Below are 16,328 nucleotides of genomic sequence, written 5' to 3'. Positions count from 1 at the left end.
CACCGTACAACCTGTGATCTGAACCCAGTTAACAGCATGATAACAGAGGAGCCTCTGGAAAGATGGCTCACAACAACAATAACCCGATTTTTGTAACAATAACTATGTACAAGTATTGCAGACAATCCGCACTTGGGATGGGCGCCCAGCATCCACTACGGACTACGAGAAATAGAATTATCGGTAAGTAAATTCTTATTTTCTCTGACGTCCTAGTGGATGCTGGGAACTCCGTAAGGACCATGGGGATTATACCAAAGCTCCCAAACGGGCGGGAGAGTGCGGATGACTCTGCAGCACCGAATGAGAGAACTCCAGGTCCTCCTCAGCCAGGGTATCAAATTTGAAGAATTTAGCAAACGTGTTTGCCCCTGACCAAGTAGCTGCTCGGCAAAGTTGTAACGCCGAGACCCCTCGGGCAGCCGCCCAAGATGAGCCCACCTTCCTTGTGGAATGGGCTTTTACAGATTTTGGCTGTGGCAGCCCTGCCACAGAATTTGCAAGCTGAATTGTACTACAAATCCAACGAGCAATAGTCTGCTTAGAAGCAGGAGCACCCAGCTTGTTGGGTGCATACAGGATAAACAGCGAGTCAGATTTTCTGACTCCAGCCGTCCTGGAAACATATATTTTCAGGGCCCTGACTACGTCCAGCAACTTGGAGTCCTCCAAGTCCCTAGTAGCCGCAGGTACCACAATAGGCTGGTTCAGGTGAAACGCTGAAACCACCTTAGGGAGAAATTGAGGACGAGTCCTCAATTCTGCCCTGTCCGTATGAAAAATTAGGTAAGGGCTTTTATATGATAAAGCCGCCAATTCTGACACACGCCTGGCTGAAGCCAGGGCCAACAGCATTACCACTTTCCATGTGAGATATTTTAAGTCCACAGTGGTGAGTGGTTCAAACCAATGTGATTTTAGGAACCCCAAAACTACATTGAGATCCCAAGGTGCCACTGGAGGCACAAAAGGAGGCTGTATATGCAGTACCCCCTTGACAAACGTCTGAACTTCAGGAACTGAAGCCAGTTCTTTCTGGAAGAAAATCGACAGGGCCGAAATTTGAACCTTAATGGACCCTAATTTTAGGCCCATAGACAGTCCTGTTTGCAGGAAATGCAGGAAACGACCCAGATGAAATTCCTCTGTAGGGGCCCTCCTGGCCTCGCACCACGCAACATATTTACGCCAAATACGGTGATAATGCTGTGCGGTTACATCCTTCCTGGCTTTGATCAGGGTAGGGATGACTTCATCCGGAATGCCTTTTTCCTTCAGGATCCGGCGTTCAACCGCCATGCCGTCAAACGCAGCCGCGGTAAGTCTTGGAACAGACCGGGTCCTTGCTGGAGCAGGTCCCTTCTTAGAGGTAGAGGCCACGGGTCCTCTGTGAGCATCTCTTGAAGTTCCGGGTACCAAGTCCTTCTTGGCCAATCCGGAGCCACGAGTATAGTTCTTACTCCTCTCCGTCTTATAATTCTCAGTACCTTGGGTATGAGAGGCAGAGGAGGGAACACATACACTGACTGGTACACCCACGGTGTTACCAGAGCGTCCACAGCTATTGCCTGAGGGTCCCTTGACCTGGCGCAATACCTGTCTAGTTTTTTGTTGAGGCGGGACGCCATCATGTCCACCTTTGGTTTTTCCCAACGGTTCACAATCATGTGGAAGACTTCTGGATGAAGTCCCCACTCTCCCGGGTGGAGGTCGTGCCTGCTGAGGAAGTCTGCTTGCCAGTTGTCCACTCCCGGGATGAACACTGCTGACAGTTCTATCACACGATTTTCCGCCCAGCGAAGAATCCTTGCAGCTTCTGCCATTGCCCTCCTGCTTCTTGTGCCGCCCTGTCTGTTTACGTGGGCGACTGCCGTGATGTTGTCTGACTGGATCAGCACCGGCTGACCTTGAAGCAGAGGTCTTGCTAGGCTTAGAGCATTGTAGATGGCCCTTAGCTCCAGGATATTTATGTGAAGTGATGTCTCCAGGCTTGACCACAAGCCCTGGAAATTTCTTCCCTGTGTGACTGCTCCCCAGCCTCTCAGGCTGGCATCCGTGGTCACCAGGACCCAGTCCTGAATGCCGAATCTGCGGCCCTCTAGAAGATGAGCCCTCTGCAACCACCACAGGAGAGACACCTTTGTCTTTGGTGACAAGATTATCCGCTGATGCATCTGAAGATGCGACCCGGACCATTTGTCTAGCAGATCCCACTGGAAGGTTCTTGCGTGGAATCTGCCGAATGGGATTGCTTCGTAGGAAGCCACCATTTTTCCCAGGACCCTTGTGCATTGATGCACTGAGACTTGGCCTGGTTTTAGGAGATTTCTGACTAGCTCGGATAACTCCCTGGCTTTCTCCTCCGGGAGAAACACCTTTTTCTGGACTGTGTCCAGGATCATCCCTAGGAATAGAAGGCGTGTCGTCGGGATCAGCTGCGATTTTGGAATATTGAGAATCCAACCGTGCTGCCGCAACACTATCTGAGATAGTGCTACCCCGACTTCCAACTGTTCCCTGGATCTTGCCCTTATCAGGAGATCGTCCAAGTAAGGGATAACTAAAACTCCCTTCCTTCGAAGGAGTATCATCATTTCGGCCATTACCTTGGTAAAGACCCGGGGTGCCGTGGACAATCCAAACGACAGCGTCTGAAACTGATAGTGACAGTTCTGTACCACAAACCTGAGGTACCCTTGGTGAGAAGGGTAAATTGGGACATGTAGGTAAGCATCTTTGATGTCCAGAGACACCATATAATCCCCTTCTTCCAGGTTTGCAATCACTGCTCTGAGTGACTCCATCTTGAATTTGAACCTCTGTATGTAAGTGTTCAAGAATTTTAGATTTAAAATTGGTCTCACCGAGCCGTCCGGCTTCGGTACCACAAACAGTGTGGAATAATACCCCTTTCCCTGTTGCAGGAGGGGTACCTTGATTATCACCTGCTGGGAATACAGCTTGTGAATGGCTTCCAATACCGCCTCCCTGTCTGAGGGAGACGTCGGTAAAGCAGACTTTAGGAAACGGCGAGGGGGAGACGTCTCGAATTCCAATTTGTACCCCTGAGATACCACCTGAAGGATCCAGGGGTCCACTTGCGAGTGGGCCCCAGCAGAGCTGTGATGTAAAATGGCGCCCGTGTGCTGAGGAGATAGGCTCCGCCCCCTTCTCGGCGGCCTTTTCTCCCGCTTTTTGGTGAATTCTGGCAGGGGTTAAAATACATCCATATAGCCCTGGGGGTTATATGTGGTGTATTTTCGCCAGCCAAGGTGTTTATATTGCTGCTCAGGGCGCCCCCCCCTAGCGCCCTGCACCCTCAGTGACCGGAGTGTGAAGTGTGCCTGAGTAGCAATGGAGCACAGCTGCAGTGCTGTGCGCTACCTTGTTGAAGACTGATGTCTTCTGCCGCCGATTTTTCCGGACCTCTTCTTGCTTCTGGCTCTGTAAGGGGGCCGGCGGCGCGGCTCTGGGACCGGACTCCGAGGCTGGGCCTGTGTTCGGTCCCTCTGGAGCTAATGGTGTCCAGCAGCCTAAGAAGCCCAAGCTGGCTGCAAGCAGGCAGGTTCGCTTCTTCTCCCCTTAGTCCCTCGATGCAGTGAGCCTGTTGCCAGCAGGTCTCACTGAAAATAAAAAACCTAAAACTAAACTTTAACTAAGAAGCTCAGGAGAGCCCCTAGTGTGCACCCTTCTCGGCCGGGCACAAAAATCTAACTGAGGCTTGGAGGAGGGTCATAGGGGGAGGAGCCAGTGCACACCAGGTAGTCCTAAAGCTTTACTTTTGTGCCCAGTCTCCTGCGGAGCCGCTATTCCCCATGGTCCTTACGGAGTTCCCAGCATCCACCAGGACGTCAGAGAAACAAAGGTTTCACTATTTCACTCTCACTCAAAAAAGTCGTATTTCGGAATATTTGGATATGGGATACTCAACCTGTAATAGCATATCTATTTATATTAGAAGGGATTAGGTACTTGGTTTGTCTATTTAGGAGGCACAAGTATTATTTATATATTTTTAAAAATATTTTTTTGTTTTTGTTTTTTAAATGGAAAAACGGTAAAAAAACAGAAAAAAAATTGCGTGGGGGTCCCCCCTCCTAAGCATAACCAGCCTCGGGCTCTTTGAGCCGGTCCTGGTTGCCAAAATACGGGGAAAAAAATGACAGGGGATCCCCCGTATTTTAACAACCAGCACCGGGCTCTGCGCCTGGTCCTGGTGCAAAAAAATAAGAATTTACTTACCGATAATTCTATTTCTCGTAGTCCGTAGTGGATGCTGGGGACTCCGTAAGGACCATGGGGATTAGCGGCTCCGCAGGAGACTGGGCACAAAAGTAAAAGCTTTTAGGTCACCTGGTGTGCACTGGCTCCTCCCCCCATGACCCTCCTCCAAGCCTCAGTTAGGATACTGTGCCCGGACGAGCGTACACAATAAGGAAGGATTTTGAATCCCGGGTAAGACTCATACCAGCCAGACCAATCACACCATATAACTTGTGATCTAAACCCAGTTAACAGCATGATAACAGAGGAGCCTCTAGAAAAGATGGCTCACTACAGCAATAACCCGATTTTTTGGTAACAATAACTATGTACCAGTATTGCAGACAATCCGCACTTGGGATGGGCGCCCAGCATCCACTACGGACTACGAGAAATAGAATTATCGGTAAGTAAATTCTTATTTTCTCTGACGTCCTAGTGGATGCTGGGGACTCCGTAAGGACCATGGGGATTATACCAAAGCTCCCAAACGGGCGGGAGAGTGCGGATGACTCTGCAGCACCAAATGAGAGAACTCCAGGTCCTCCTCAGCCAGGGTATCAAATTTGTAGAATTTTACAAACGTATTTGCTCCTGACCAAGTAGCTGCTCTGCAAAGTTGTAAAGCCGAGACCCCTCGGGCAGCCGCCCAAGATGAGCCCACCTTCCTTGTGGAATGGGCTTTTACAGATTTTGGCTGTGGCAGGCCTGCCACAGAATGTGCAAGCTGAATTGTACTACAAATCCAACGAGCAATAGTCTGCTTAGAAGCAGGAGCACCCAGGTTGTTGGGTGCATACAGAATAAACAACGAGTCAGATTTTCTGACTCCAGCCGTCCTGGAAACCTATATTTCCAGGGTCCTGACAACATCTAGCAACTTGGAGTCCTCTAAGTCCCTAGTAGTCGCAGGCACCACAATAGGTTGATTCAGGTGAAACGCTGAAAACCACCTTAGGGAGAAACTGAGGACGAGTCCTCAATTCCTCCCTGTCCGAATGGAAAATCAGATGAGGGCTTTCACAGGATAAAGCCGCCAATTCTGACACGCACCTGGCCCAGGCCAGGGCCAACAGCATGACCACTTTCCATGTGAGATATTTTAACTCCACATATTTAAGTGGTTCAAACCAATGTGACTTTTGGAACCCAAAAACTACATTGAGATCCCAAGGTGCCACTGGAGGCACAAAAGGAGGCTGTATATACAGTACCCCTTTTACAAACGTCTGAACTTCAGGGACTGAAGCTAGTTCTTTTTGGAAGAAAATTGACAGGGCCGAAATTTGAACCTTAATGGACCCCAATTTCAGGCCCATAGACACTCCTGTTTGCAGGAAATGTAGGAATCGACCTAGTTGAAAATTCCTCCGTCGGGGCCTTACTGGCCTCGCACCACGCAACATATTTTCGCCAAATGCGGTGATAATGTTTTGCGGTTATATCCTTCCTGGCTTTGATCAGGATAGGAATGACTTCATCCGGAATGCCTTTCTCCTTCAGGATCCGGCGTTCAACCGCCATGCCGTCAAACGCAGCCGCGGTAAGTCTTGGAACAGACAGGGTCCTTGCTGGAGCAGGTCCCTTCTTAGAGGTAGAGGCCACGGATCCTCCGTGAGCATCTCTTGAAGTTCCGGTTACCAAGTCCTTCTTGGCCAATCCGGAGCCACGAATATAGTGCTTACTCCTCTCCATCTTATGATTCTCAGTACCTTGGGTATGAGAGGCAGAGGAGGGAACACATACACTGACTGGTACACCCACTGTGTTACCAGAGCGTCTACAGCTATTGCCTGAGGGTCCCTTGACCTGGCGCAATACTTGTCGAGTTTTATAAACATGTGGAAGACTTCTGGGTGAAGTCCCCACTCTCCCGGGTGGAGGTCGTGTCTGCTGAGGAAGTCTGCTTCCCAGTTGTCCACTCCCGGAATGAATACTGCTGACAGTGCTATCACATGATTTTCCGCCCAGCGAAGAATCCTTGCAGCTTCTGCCATTGCCCTCCTGCTTCTTGTGTCACCCTGTCTGTTTACGTGGGTGACTGCCGTGATGTTGTCCGAATGGATCAACTCCGGGTGACCTTGAAGCAGAGGTCTTGCTGAGCTTAGAGCATTGTAAATGGCCCTTAGCTTCAGGATATTTATGTGAAGTGATGTCTCCAGGCTTGACCATAAGCTCTGGAAATCCCTTCCCTGTGTGACTGCTCCCCAGCCTCGCAGGCTGGCATCCGTGGTCACCAGGACCCAGTCCTGAATGTCGAATCTGCGGCCCTCTAGAAGATGAGCACTCTGCAACCACCACAGGAGAGACACCCTTGTGCTTGGTGACAGGGTTATCTGCTGATGCATCTGAAGATGCGACCCGGACCATTTGTCCAGCAGGTCCCACTGGAAAGTTCTTGCGTGGAATCTGCCGAATGGGATTGCTTCGTAGGAAGCCACCATTTTTCCCAGAACCCTTTCATTGATGTACTGAGACTTGGCTCGGTTATAGGAGGTTCCCGACTAGCTCGGATAACTCCCTGACTTTCTCCTCCGGGAGAAACACCTTTTTCTGGACTGTGTCCAGGATCATCCCTAGGAACAGAAGACGAGTCGTCGGAATCAGCTGCGATTTTGGAATATTGAGAATCCAATCGTGCTGCCGCAACACTACCTGAGATAGTGCTACACCAACCTCCAACTGTTCCCTGGATCTTACCCTTATCAGGGAATCGTCCAAGTAAGGGATAACTAAAATTCCCTTCCTTCGAAGGAGTATCATCATTTCGGCCATTACCTTGGTAAAGACCCGGGGTGCCGTGGACCATCCATACGGCAGCGTCTGAAAACTGATAGTGACAGTTCTGTACCACAAACCTGAGGTACCCTTGGTGAGAAGGGTAAATTGGGACATGAAGGTAAGCATCCTTGATGTCCCGAGACATCATGTAGTCCCCTTCTTCCAGGTTCGCAATCACTGCTCTGAGTGACTCAATCTTGAATTTGAACCTCCGTATGTAAGTGTTCAAGATTTTAGATTTAGAATCGGTCTCACCGAGCCGTCCGGCTTCGGTACCACAACAGTGTGGAATAATACCCCGTTCCCTGTTGCAGGAGGGGTACCTTGATTATCACCTGCTGGGAATACAGCTTGTGAATGGCTTCCAAAACTGCCTCCCTGTCAGAGGGAGACATCGGTAAAGCCGACTTTAGGAAACGGCGAGGGGGAGACGTCTCGAATTCCAATTTGTACCCCTGAGATATCACCTGAAGGATCCAGGGGTCTACTTGCGAGTGAGCCCACTGCGCGCTGAAATTCATTGAGACGGGCCCCCACCGTGCCCGATTCTGCTTGTAAAGCCCCAGCGTCATACTGAGGGCTTGGCAGAGGCGGGAGAGGGCTTCTGTTCCTGGGAACTGGCTGATTTCTGCAGCCTTTTTCCTCTCCCTCTGTCACGGGGCAGAAATGAGGAACCTTTTGTCCGCTTGCCCACGAAAGGACTGCGCCTGATAATACGGCGTCTTCTTATGTTGAGAGGCGACCTGGGGTACAAACGTGGATTTCCCAGCTGTTGCCGTGGCCACCAGGTCTGAAAGACCGACCCCAAATAACTCCACCCCTTAATAAGGCAATACTTCCAAATGCCGTTTGGAATCCGCATCACCTGACCACTGTCGTGTCCATAACCCTCTACTGGCAGAAATGGACAACGCACTTAGACTTGATGCCAGTCGGCAAATATTCCGCTGTGCATCACGCATATATAGAAATGCATCTTTTAAATGCTCTATAGGCAATAATATACTGTCCCTATCTAGGGTATCAATATTTTCAGTCAGGGAATCCGACCACGCCAACCCAGCACTGCACATCCAGGCTGAGGCGATTGCTGGTCGCAGTATAACACCAGTATGTGTGTAAATACATTTTAGGATACCCTCCTGCTTTCTATCAGCAGGATCCTTAAGGGCGGCCATCTCAGGAGAGGGTAGAGCCCTTGTTCTTACAAGCGTGTGAGCGCTTTATCCACCCTAGGGGGTGTTTCCCAACGCACCCTAACCTCTGGCGGGAAAGGATATAATGCCAATAACATTTTAGAAATTATCAGTTGTTATCGGGGGAAAACCACGCATCATCACACACCTCATTTAATTTCTCAGATTCAGGAAAACTACAGGTAGTTTTTCCTCACCGAACATAATACCCCTTTTTGGTGGTACTCGTATTATCAGAAATGTGTAAAACATTTTTCATTGCCTCAATCATGTAACGTGTGGCCCTACTGGAAGTCACATTTGTCTCTTCACTGTCGACACTGGAGTCAGTATCCGTGTCGGCGTCTATATCTGCCATCTGAGGTAACGGGCGCTTTAGAGCCCCTGACGGCCTATGAGACGTCTGGACAGGCACAAGCTGAGTAGCCGGCTGTCTCATGTCAACCACTGTCTTTTATACAGAGCTGACACTGTCACGTAATTCCTTCCAACAGTTCATCCACTCAGGTGTCGACCCCCTAGGGGGTGACATCTCTATTACAGGCAATCTGCTCCGTCTCCACATCATTTTTCTCCTCATACATGTCGACACAAACGTACCGACACACAGCACACACACAGGGAATGCTCTGATAGAGGACAGGACCCCACTAGCCCTTTGGGGAGACAGAGGGAGAGTTTGCAGGCACACACCAGAGCGCTATATATATATATATATATATATATATATATATATATATATATATATATATACAGGGATAACCTTATATAAGTGTTTTTTCCCCTTATAGCTGCTGTATTATTTAATACTGCGCGTAATTAGTGCCCCCCTCTCTTTTTTAACCCTTTCTGTAGTGTAGTGACTGCAGGGGAGAGCCAGGGAGCTTCCCTCCAACGGAGCTGTGAGGGAAAATGGCGCCAGTGTGCTGAGGAGATAAGGCCGCCGAGAAGGGGGCGGAGCCTATCTCCCGTTTTTCTGTGTATTCTGGCAGGGGTTAAATTCATCCATATAGCCCAGGAGCTATATGTGATGCATTTTTTTTGCCATCCAAGGTGTTTTATTGCGTCTCAGGGCGCCCCCCCCCAGCGCCCTGCACCCTCAGTGACCGGAGTGTGAAGTGTGCTGAGAGCAATGGCGCACAGCTGCAGTGCTGTGCGCTACCTTGTTGAAGACAGGACGTCTTCTGCCGCCGATTTTCCGGACCTCTTCTGTCTTCTGGCTCTGTAAGGGGGCCGGCGGCGCGGCTCTGGGACCTATCCATGGCTGGGCCTGTGATCGGTCCCTCTGGAGCTAATGTCCAGTAGCCTAAGAAGCCCAATCCACTCTGCACGCAGGTGAGTTCGCTTCTTCTCCCCTTAGTCCCTCGATGCAGTGAGCCTGTTGCCAGCAGGACTCACTGAAAATAAAAAACCTAAACTTAAACTTTTCACTAAGCAGCTCAGGAGAGCCACCTAGTGTGCACCCTTCTCGTTCGGGCACAAAAATCTAACTGAGGCTTGGAGGAGGGTCATGGGGGAGGAGCCAGTGCACACCAGGTGACCTAAAAGCTTTTACTTTTGTGCCCAGTCTCCTGCGGAGCCGCTAATCCCCATGGTCCTTACGGAGTCCCCAGCATCCACTAGGACGTCAGAGAAATACGGGGGACAAAAAGGAGTAGGGGTCCCCCGTATTTTTTGTACCAGCACCGGGCTCCACTAGCTGGACAGATAATGCCACAGCCGGGGGTCACTTTTATACAGCGCCCTGCGGCCGTGGCATTAAATACCCAACTAGTCACCCCTGGCCGGGGTACCCTGGGGGAGTGGGGACCCCTTCAATCAAGGGGTCCCCCCCAGCCACCCAAGGGCCAGGGGTGAAGCCCGAGGCTGTCCCCCCCATCCATGGGCTGCGGATGGGGGGCTGATAGCCTTGTTGAAAATGTAAGAATATTGGTTTTTGCAGAAGAACTACAAGTCCCAGCAATCCTCCCCCGCAAGCCGGTACTTGGAGAACCACAAGTACCAGCTTGCGGGGGGAAAACGGGCAAGCTGGTACCTGTAGTTCTACTGCAAAAAAAATACCCAAATAAAAACAGGACACAGACACCGTGAAAGTATAACTTTATTACATACATGCCGACACACATACTTACCTATGTTGACACGCCGACTCTGGCCACGTCTCCAATGTCGACGTCCGGGGTACCTGAAAATAAAATTATACTCACCTGATCCAGTGTCCAGTTCTTTTATTGTAATCCACGTACTTGGCAAAACAAAAAAACGCATTTACCCGAACCAGACGGACTGAAAGGGGTCCCATGTTTACACATGGGACCCCTTTCCCCGAATGCAGAGACACAGAAAGGTCACAGAAAGGTCCCTGTCACAGAAAGGTCCCTTCAGCCAATCAGGAAGCGCCACTTCGTGGCACTCTCCTGATTGGCTTTGCGCGTCTGAGCTGGCAGACAGCGCATCGCACAGCTCCCCCCATTAGTTTCAATGGTGGGAACTTTGCGGTCAGCGGTGGGGTTACCCGCGGTCAGCCGCTGACCGCGAGTGACCTCACCGCTGACCGCAAAGTTCCCACCATTGAAGATAATGGAGGGGGCTGTGCGATGCGCGTCTGACAGCTCCGACGCGCATACAGCCAATCAGGAGAGTGCCACGAAGTGGCGCTTCCTGATTGGCTGAAGGGACCTTTCTGTGACAGGAGTCACGGGGGGTCTCTACATTCGGGGAAAGGGGTCCCATGTGTAAACCGTCCGTCTGGTTCGGGTAAATGCGTTTTATTGTTTTGCCAAGTACGTGGATTACAATAAAAGAACTGGACACTGGATCAGGTGAGTATAATTTTATTTTCAGGTATCCCGGACGTCGACATTGGAGACGTGGCCAGAGTCGGCGTGTCAACATAGGTAAGTATGTGTGTCGGCATGTATGTAATAAAGTTATACTTTCACAGTGTCGGTGTCCTGTTTTTATTTGGGTATTTTTTTTGCAGTAGAACTACAGGTACCAGCGGGCCCGCCCCCCCCGCATGCTGGTACTTGTGGTTCTCCAAGTACCGGCTTGCGGGGGAGGCTTGCTGGGACTTGTAGTTCTTCTGCAAAAAACAATATTCTTTAATTTTTACACATGGCTATCAGCCCCCCATCGCAGCCCTTGGATGGGGGGGGGGGCAGCCTCGGGCTTCACCCCTGGCCCTTGGGTGGCTGGGGGGGGGGGGGGACCCTCCTCCAGGGTACCCCGGCCAGGTGTGACTAGTTGGGTATTTAATGCCACGGCCGCAGGGCGCTGTATAAAAGTGACCCCCGGCTGTGGCATTATCTGTCCAGGTAGTGGAGCCCGATGCTGGTACAAAAAATACGGGGGACCCCTACTCTTTTTGTCCCCCGTATTTTTTGCACCAGGACCAGGCGCAGAGCCCGATGCTGGTTGTTAAAATACTGGGGATCCCCTGTCATTTCCCCCCCCGTATTTTGGCAACCAGGACCGGCTTAAAGAGCCCGAGGCTGGTTATGTCTAGGAGGGGGGACCCCACGCAATTTTTTTTCGGGTTTTTTACCGGTTTTTAAACATTTTTAAAAATCTAATCAAAATCCGTCAAATCGGCCGTTTTTCGACAGCGGGACTGTCGAACTCGTTTTTTATTTAATATGTCGAATTCCGGCACCCACCTGCCGGAATTCGACGGTCGAATTGTGTCGAATTTAAAAACGGGGCGAAAAAGTGCTGCAATTCGCCCGGAATTGCATATACCCCATAGTCTGATTAGATCATAAACTGTGTAAGGCAACTGCAAAAAAATCTAATGAATACTACTGCATGCAGACTGCGTACGACCAGAATCAGACCCTGTATGTCAGCCAAAAGATTGAGCCCTAAACTACAGGTGATTAAACTTTTCAGGAAGCACTAAAGTCACACCCATATCTGGAACATGCATTTACAGGTTGTTGATGCTGCTAATATACCTTTATCACATCCTGTTCCAAGCTGTTGATGACTGAACTCGGGATATCCGGAAAGTTTTCATACACAATCTGAACAATTAAGTATTTCAAGATCAGAATAATGTAAAATTATTTGTCTGGTTCCGGACCAAGAACAAGTTTCTAGAAAAGCAGAACTGTCCCCTGCATATCAGACTACTCATCTAACTGGGATGAAGAGTGGTAACCTAAGGCCCTTAGGTCTGCAAATCTTGACTGGTAGAAAAACTCTTTCCTTGTTGACAGAAAGATCTATCCAGCACTGGCCAAAATAAATTCTTCCACAAACAAAATCAGGAACTCCAGACACCTCTCAACTGGTACCGTCAATCAGACCACTAAGCTTGAAACAGTCTCCCTGGGCTCATGATTCAGAGCTGCATCTCCTAGGTACCTGCAAACTTCATGGATGTGCACAACCAAGAACTCAGAAGTGAGTCTAATGGCCTGCAAACCATCTGCCACTGCTTAGACCACATTATGCATTCATAATCAAAGTTAAGATGGTTCCCAAGGAAACCCCTGCCCAATGAAAATGGGCTGAAGGTTGTCTAGATTTTCCAATCAATGCAATACCACATGCCTGTATCTCGCTGGGAGAGTAGACACCTGTGGCATTGACTCCTAATATCTTCCCAGGAGAGAGGATTAAGAGTTAGCAATTTACATGAGACCAAGGATCTACTGTGAAATCTGGTCCACACTTTGCAAAATAGGTCATTCAAACCAGCTGAAAAGAGCAAACACACAGTGACTTTTTATGCTGGCCATGCACTGAAACAAAACTCACAAATCAGGCAGGCAAGATAATATTACGTAATCGTACACTATCAGAAAATTGATCTCTGTCCGATGGCGAGTGTATCCATTATAAGATCTGAGCACCACGTTTTCGCATCTGTTGGGTATGCTGAAAGATTTCTCATGGAAGATAATTAGTGCTCGGCCGTGGCCATACACTGCTTATCAGGCAGATAACTGCACAGTTTAGGACTAACGGGGGTACACAAGGAGAGATCCGTTCCTAAAACTTAAGCGATCTGACTTGTGCATGCAGGCACAATCTAGCACATCGCTCAGAATGTTTAAGTGTTTAGTGTGTATTATACACGTGAGTGAGGTGTGTGAGTCCTTGAAGGCGGACTTATCCATTAGGCTGGCAATGGGTTTTTATCATCAATCATACCTGCACTACAGTTGGGTTGTCTCCAGATCCTATAAGATAACGAGGATTGCTCCAAATAAGATCAGAAAATGTGGCAATATCTCCCTTTTCCACAGCTTTCCTCAGTTTTGCAGTCAGATCTTGTGTCCTGGGGCTTTTGAAGCTATTTGCCTTCTCTTTGTTGAGGCTTTCAACATCTGGAGCAGACACTCCATCTAAACATTAAATAAATAAGCTTAATGAATAATGCACACTTAGGGGCAGATTCAACTGTGGCCGTCTAAAGGAATGAGCGTCTATTGGAGCCATTCAATTGTTTCTCCGATAAATGGCCATTAGCCATAGCAGTCACTTTTTTTTCTTGCAGCCTCAGGAGGTCCAACAAAAAAGGTGTTAAAAATGTCTGTACCTTGGGCGACCGTAGTTCGGATGCCCATTCAAACGCATAGCGCCGATAGACGGCCATTCCTATAGACACCCAGCAGGGTACGCAGGGAACCATTTAATAGTCCCCAAATAGTCTAAAATAAAAAGTTATGAAAATACCATGTGTGTTTTTATTAGTTAAAAACACACACATACATAATAGTATTATATATATATATATATATATATATATATATATATATATATATATATATATATATATATATATATAATCACACACACATACATACACATATATATATATATATATATATAATAAGAATTTACTCACCGGTAATTCTATTTCTCGTAGTCCGTAGTGGATGCTGGGAACTCCGTAAGGACCATGGGGAATAGACGGGCTCCGCAGGAGACTGTGCACTCTAAAAGAAAGATTAGGTACTATCTGGTGTGCACTGGCCCCTCCCTCTATGCCCCTCCTCCAGACCTCAGTCAAGGAAACTGTGCCCGGAAGAGCTGACACAACAAGGAAAGGATTTGGAATCCAGGGTAATACTCATACCAGCCACACCGTACAACTTGTGATAACCATACCCAGTTAACAGTATGAACAACAACTGAGCCTCAGTAACAGATGGCTCATAACAATAACCCTTTAGTTAAGCAATAACTATATACATGTATTGCAGAGAGTCCGCACTTTGGACGGGCGCCTAGCATCCACTACGGACTACGAGAAATAGAATTACCGGTGAGTAAATTCTTATTTTCTCTGACGTCCTAGTGGATGCTGGGAACTCCGTAAGGACCATGGAGATTATACCAAAGCTCCCAAAAGGGCGGGAGAGTGCGGATGACTCTGCAGCACCGAATGAGCAAAGGCAAGGTCCTCCTCAGCCAGGGTATCAAACTTGTAGAACTTAGCAAATGTGTTTGAACCCGACCAAGTAGCAGCTCGGCAAAGCTGTAAAGCCGAGACCCCTCGGGCAGCCGCCCAAGAAGAGCCCACCTTCCTTGTGGAATGGGCTTTTACTGATTTAGGATGCGGCAATCCTGCCGCAGAATGAGCTTGCTGAATCGTGTTACAGATCCAGCACGCAATAGTTTGCTTTGAAGCAGGAGCACCCAGCTTGTTGGGTGCATGCAGGATAAACAGCGAGTCAGTTTTCCTGACTCCAGCCGTCCTGACTACATAGATTTTCAAAGCCCTGACTACATCTAGTAACTTGGAGTCCTCCAAGTCCCGAGTAGCCGCAGGCACCACAATAGGTTGGTTCAAATGAAACGCTGATACCACCTTAGAGAGAAATTGGGGACGAGTCCTCAATTCTGCCCTGTCCATAAGGAAGATCAGATAAGGGCTTTTACATGACAAAGCCGCCAATTCTGACACACGCCTAGCCGAAGCTAAGGCCAATAGCATGACCACTTTCCACGTGAGATATTTTTGCTCCACGGTCTTAAGTGGCTCAAACTAGTGGGATTTCAGGAAATCCAACACAACGTTAAGATCCCAAGGTGCCACTGGAGGCACAAAAGGGGGCTGAATATGCAGCACTCCCTTAACAAACGTCTGAACTTCAGGCAGTAAAGCCAGTTCTTTTTGAAAGAAAATAGATAGGGCCGAAATCTGGACCTTTATGGATCCTAATTTTAGGCCCATAGTCACTCCTGACTGTAGGAAGTGCAGGAATCGACCCAGCTGGAATTCCTCTGTAGGGGCCTTCCTGGCCTCACACCAAGCAACATATTTTCGCCATATACGGTGATAATGTTGTGCTGTCACGTCTTTCCTAGCCTTTATCAGCGTAGGAATCACTTCATCTGGAATGCCCTTTTCCGTTAGGATCCGGCGTTCAACCGCCATGCCGTCAAACGCAGCCGCGGTAAGTCTTGGAACAGACAGGGCCCCTGCTGTAACAGGTCCCGTCTGAGAGGCAGAGGCCATGGGTCCTCTGTGCGCATTTCTTGTAGTTCTGGGTACCAAGTTCTTCTTGGCCAATCCGGAACGATGAGTATAGTTCTTACTCCTCTCTTTCTTACTATCCTCAGTACCTTGGGTATGAGAGGAAGAGGAGGGAACACAAACAGACTGGTACACCCACGGTGTCACTAGAGCGTCCACAGCTATCGCCTGAGGGTCCCTTGACCTGGCGCAATATTTTTTTAGCTTTTTGTTGAGGCGGGACGCCATCATGTACACCTGTGGCCGTTCCCAACGGTTTACAATCTGCGTGAAGACTTCTGGATGAAGTCCCCACTCTCCCGGGTGGAGGTCGTGCCTGCTGAGGAAGTCTGCTTCCCAGTTGTCCACTCCCGGAATGAACACTGCTGACAGTGCTAGCACGTGATTTTCCGCCCATCGGAGAATCCTTGTGGCTTCTGCCATCGCCATCCTGCTTCTTGTGCCGACCTGGCGGTTTACATGGGCGACCGCCGTGATGTTGTCTGATTGAATCAGCACTGGTTTGTTTTGAAGCAGGGGCTCCGCTTGGCTCAGGGCGTTGTAAATGGCCCTTAGTTCCAGTATATTTATGTGTAGTGAAGTCTTCTGACTTGACC

The 16,328-nt window shown here is 49.0% G+C and overlaps 1 protein-coding gene across 2 annotated transcripts in view; it reads right to left on the bottom strand.

Annotated features, from left to right (window-relative positions):
* ANKLE2 (ankyrin repeat and LEM domain containing 2) overlaps nucleotides 1-16,328 on the bottom strand; it is a 258,310-nt gene that overhangs the window by 137,543 nt on the left and 104,439 nt on the right. For both annotated transcript variants that reach the window (XM_063964705.1, XM_063964704.1), the window contains exon 4: nucleotides 13,401-13,594. In XM_063964705.1, coding sequence (XP_063820775.1) covers nucleotides 13,401-13,594 — 194 coding nt within the window. The remainder of the gene's footprint in view (nucleotides 1-13,400; nucleotides 13,595-16,328) is intronic.

This window comes from Pseudophryne corroboree, chromosome 1, assembly GCF_028390025.1.
Source record: "Pseudophryne corroboree isolate aPseCor3 chromosome 1, aPseCor3.hap2, whole genome shotgun sequence".
Classification (NCBI taxonomy): domain Eukaryota; kingdom Metazoa; phylum Chordata; class Amphibia; order Anura; family Myobatrachidae; genus Pseudophryne; species Pseudophryne corroboree.
This window is presented reverse-complemented; position numbering and strand designations above follow the sequence as displayed.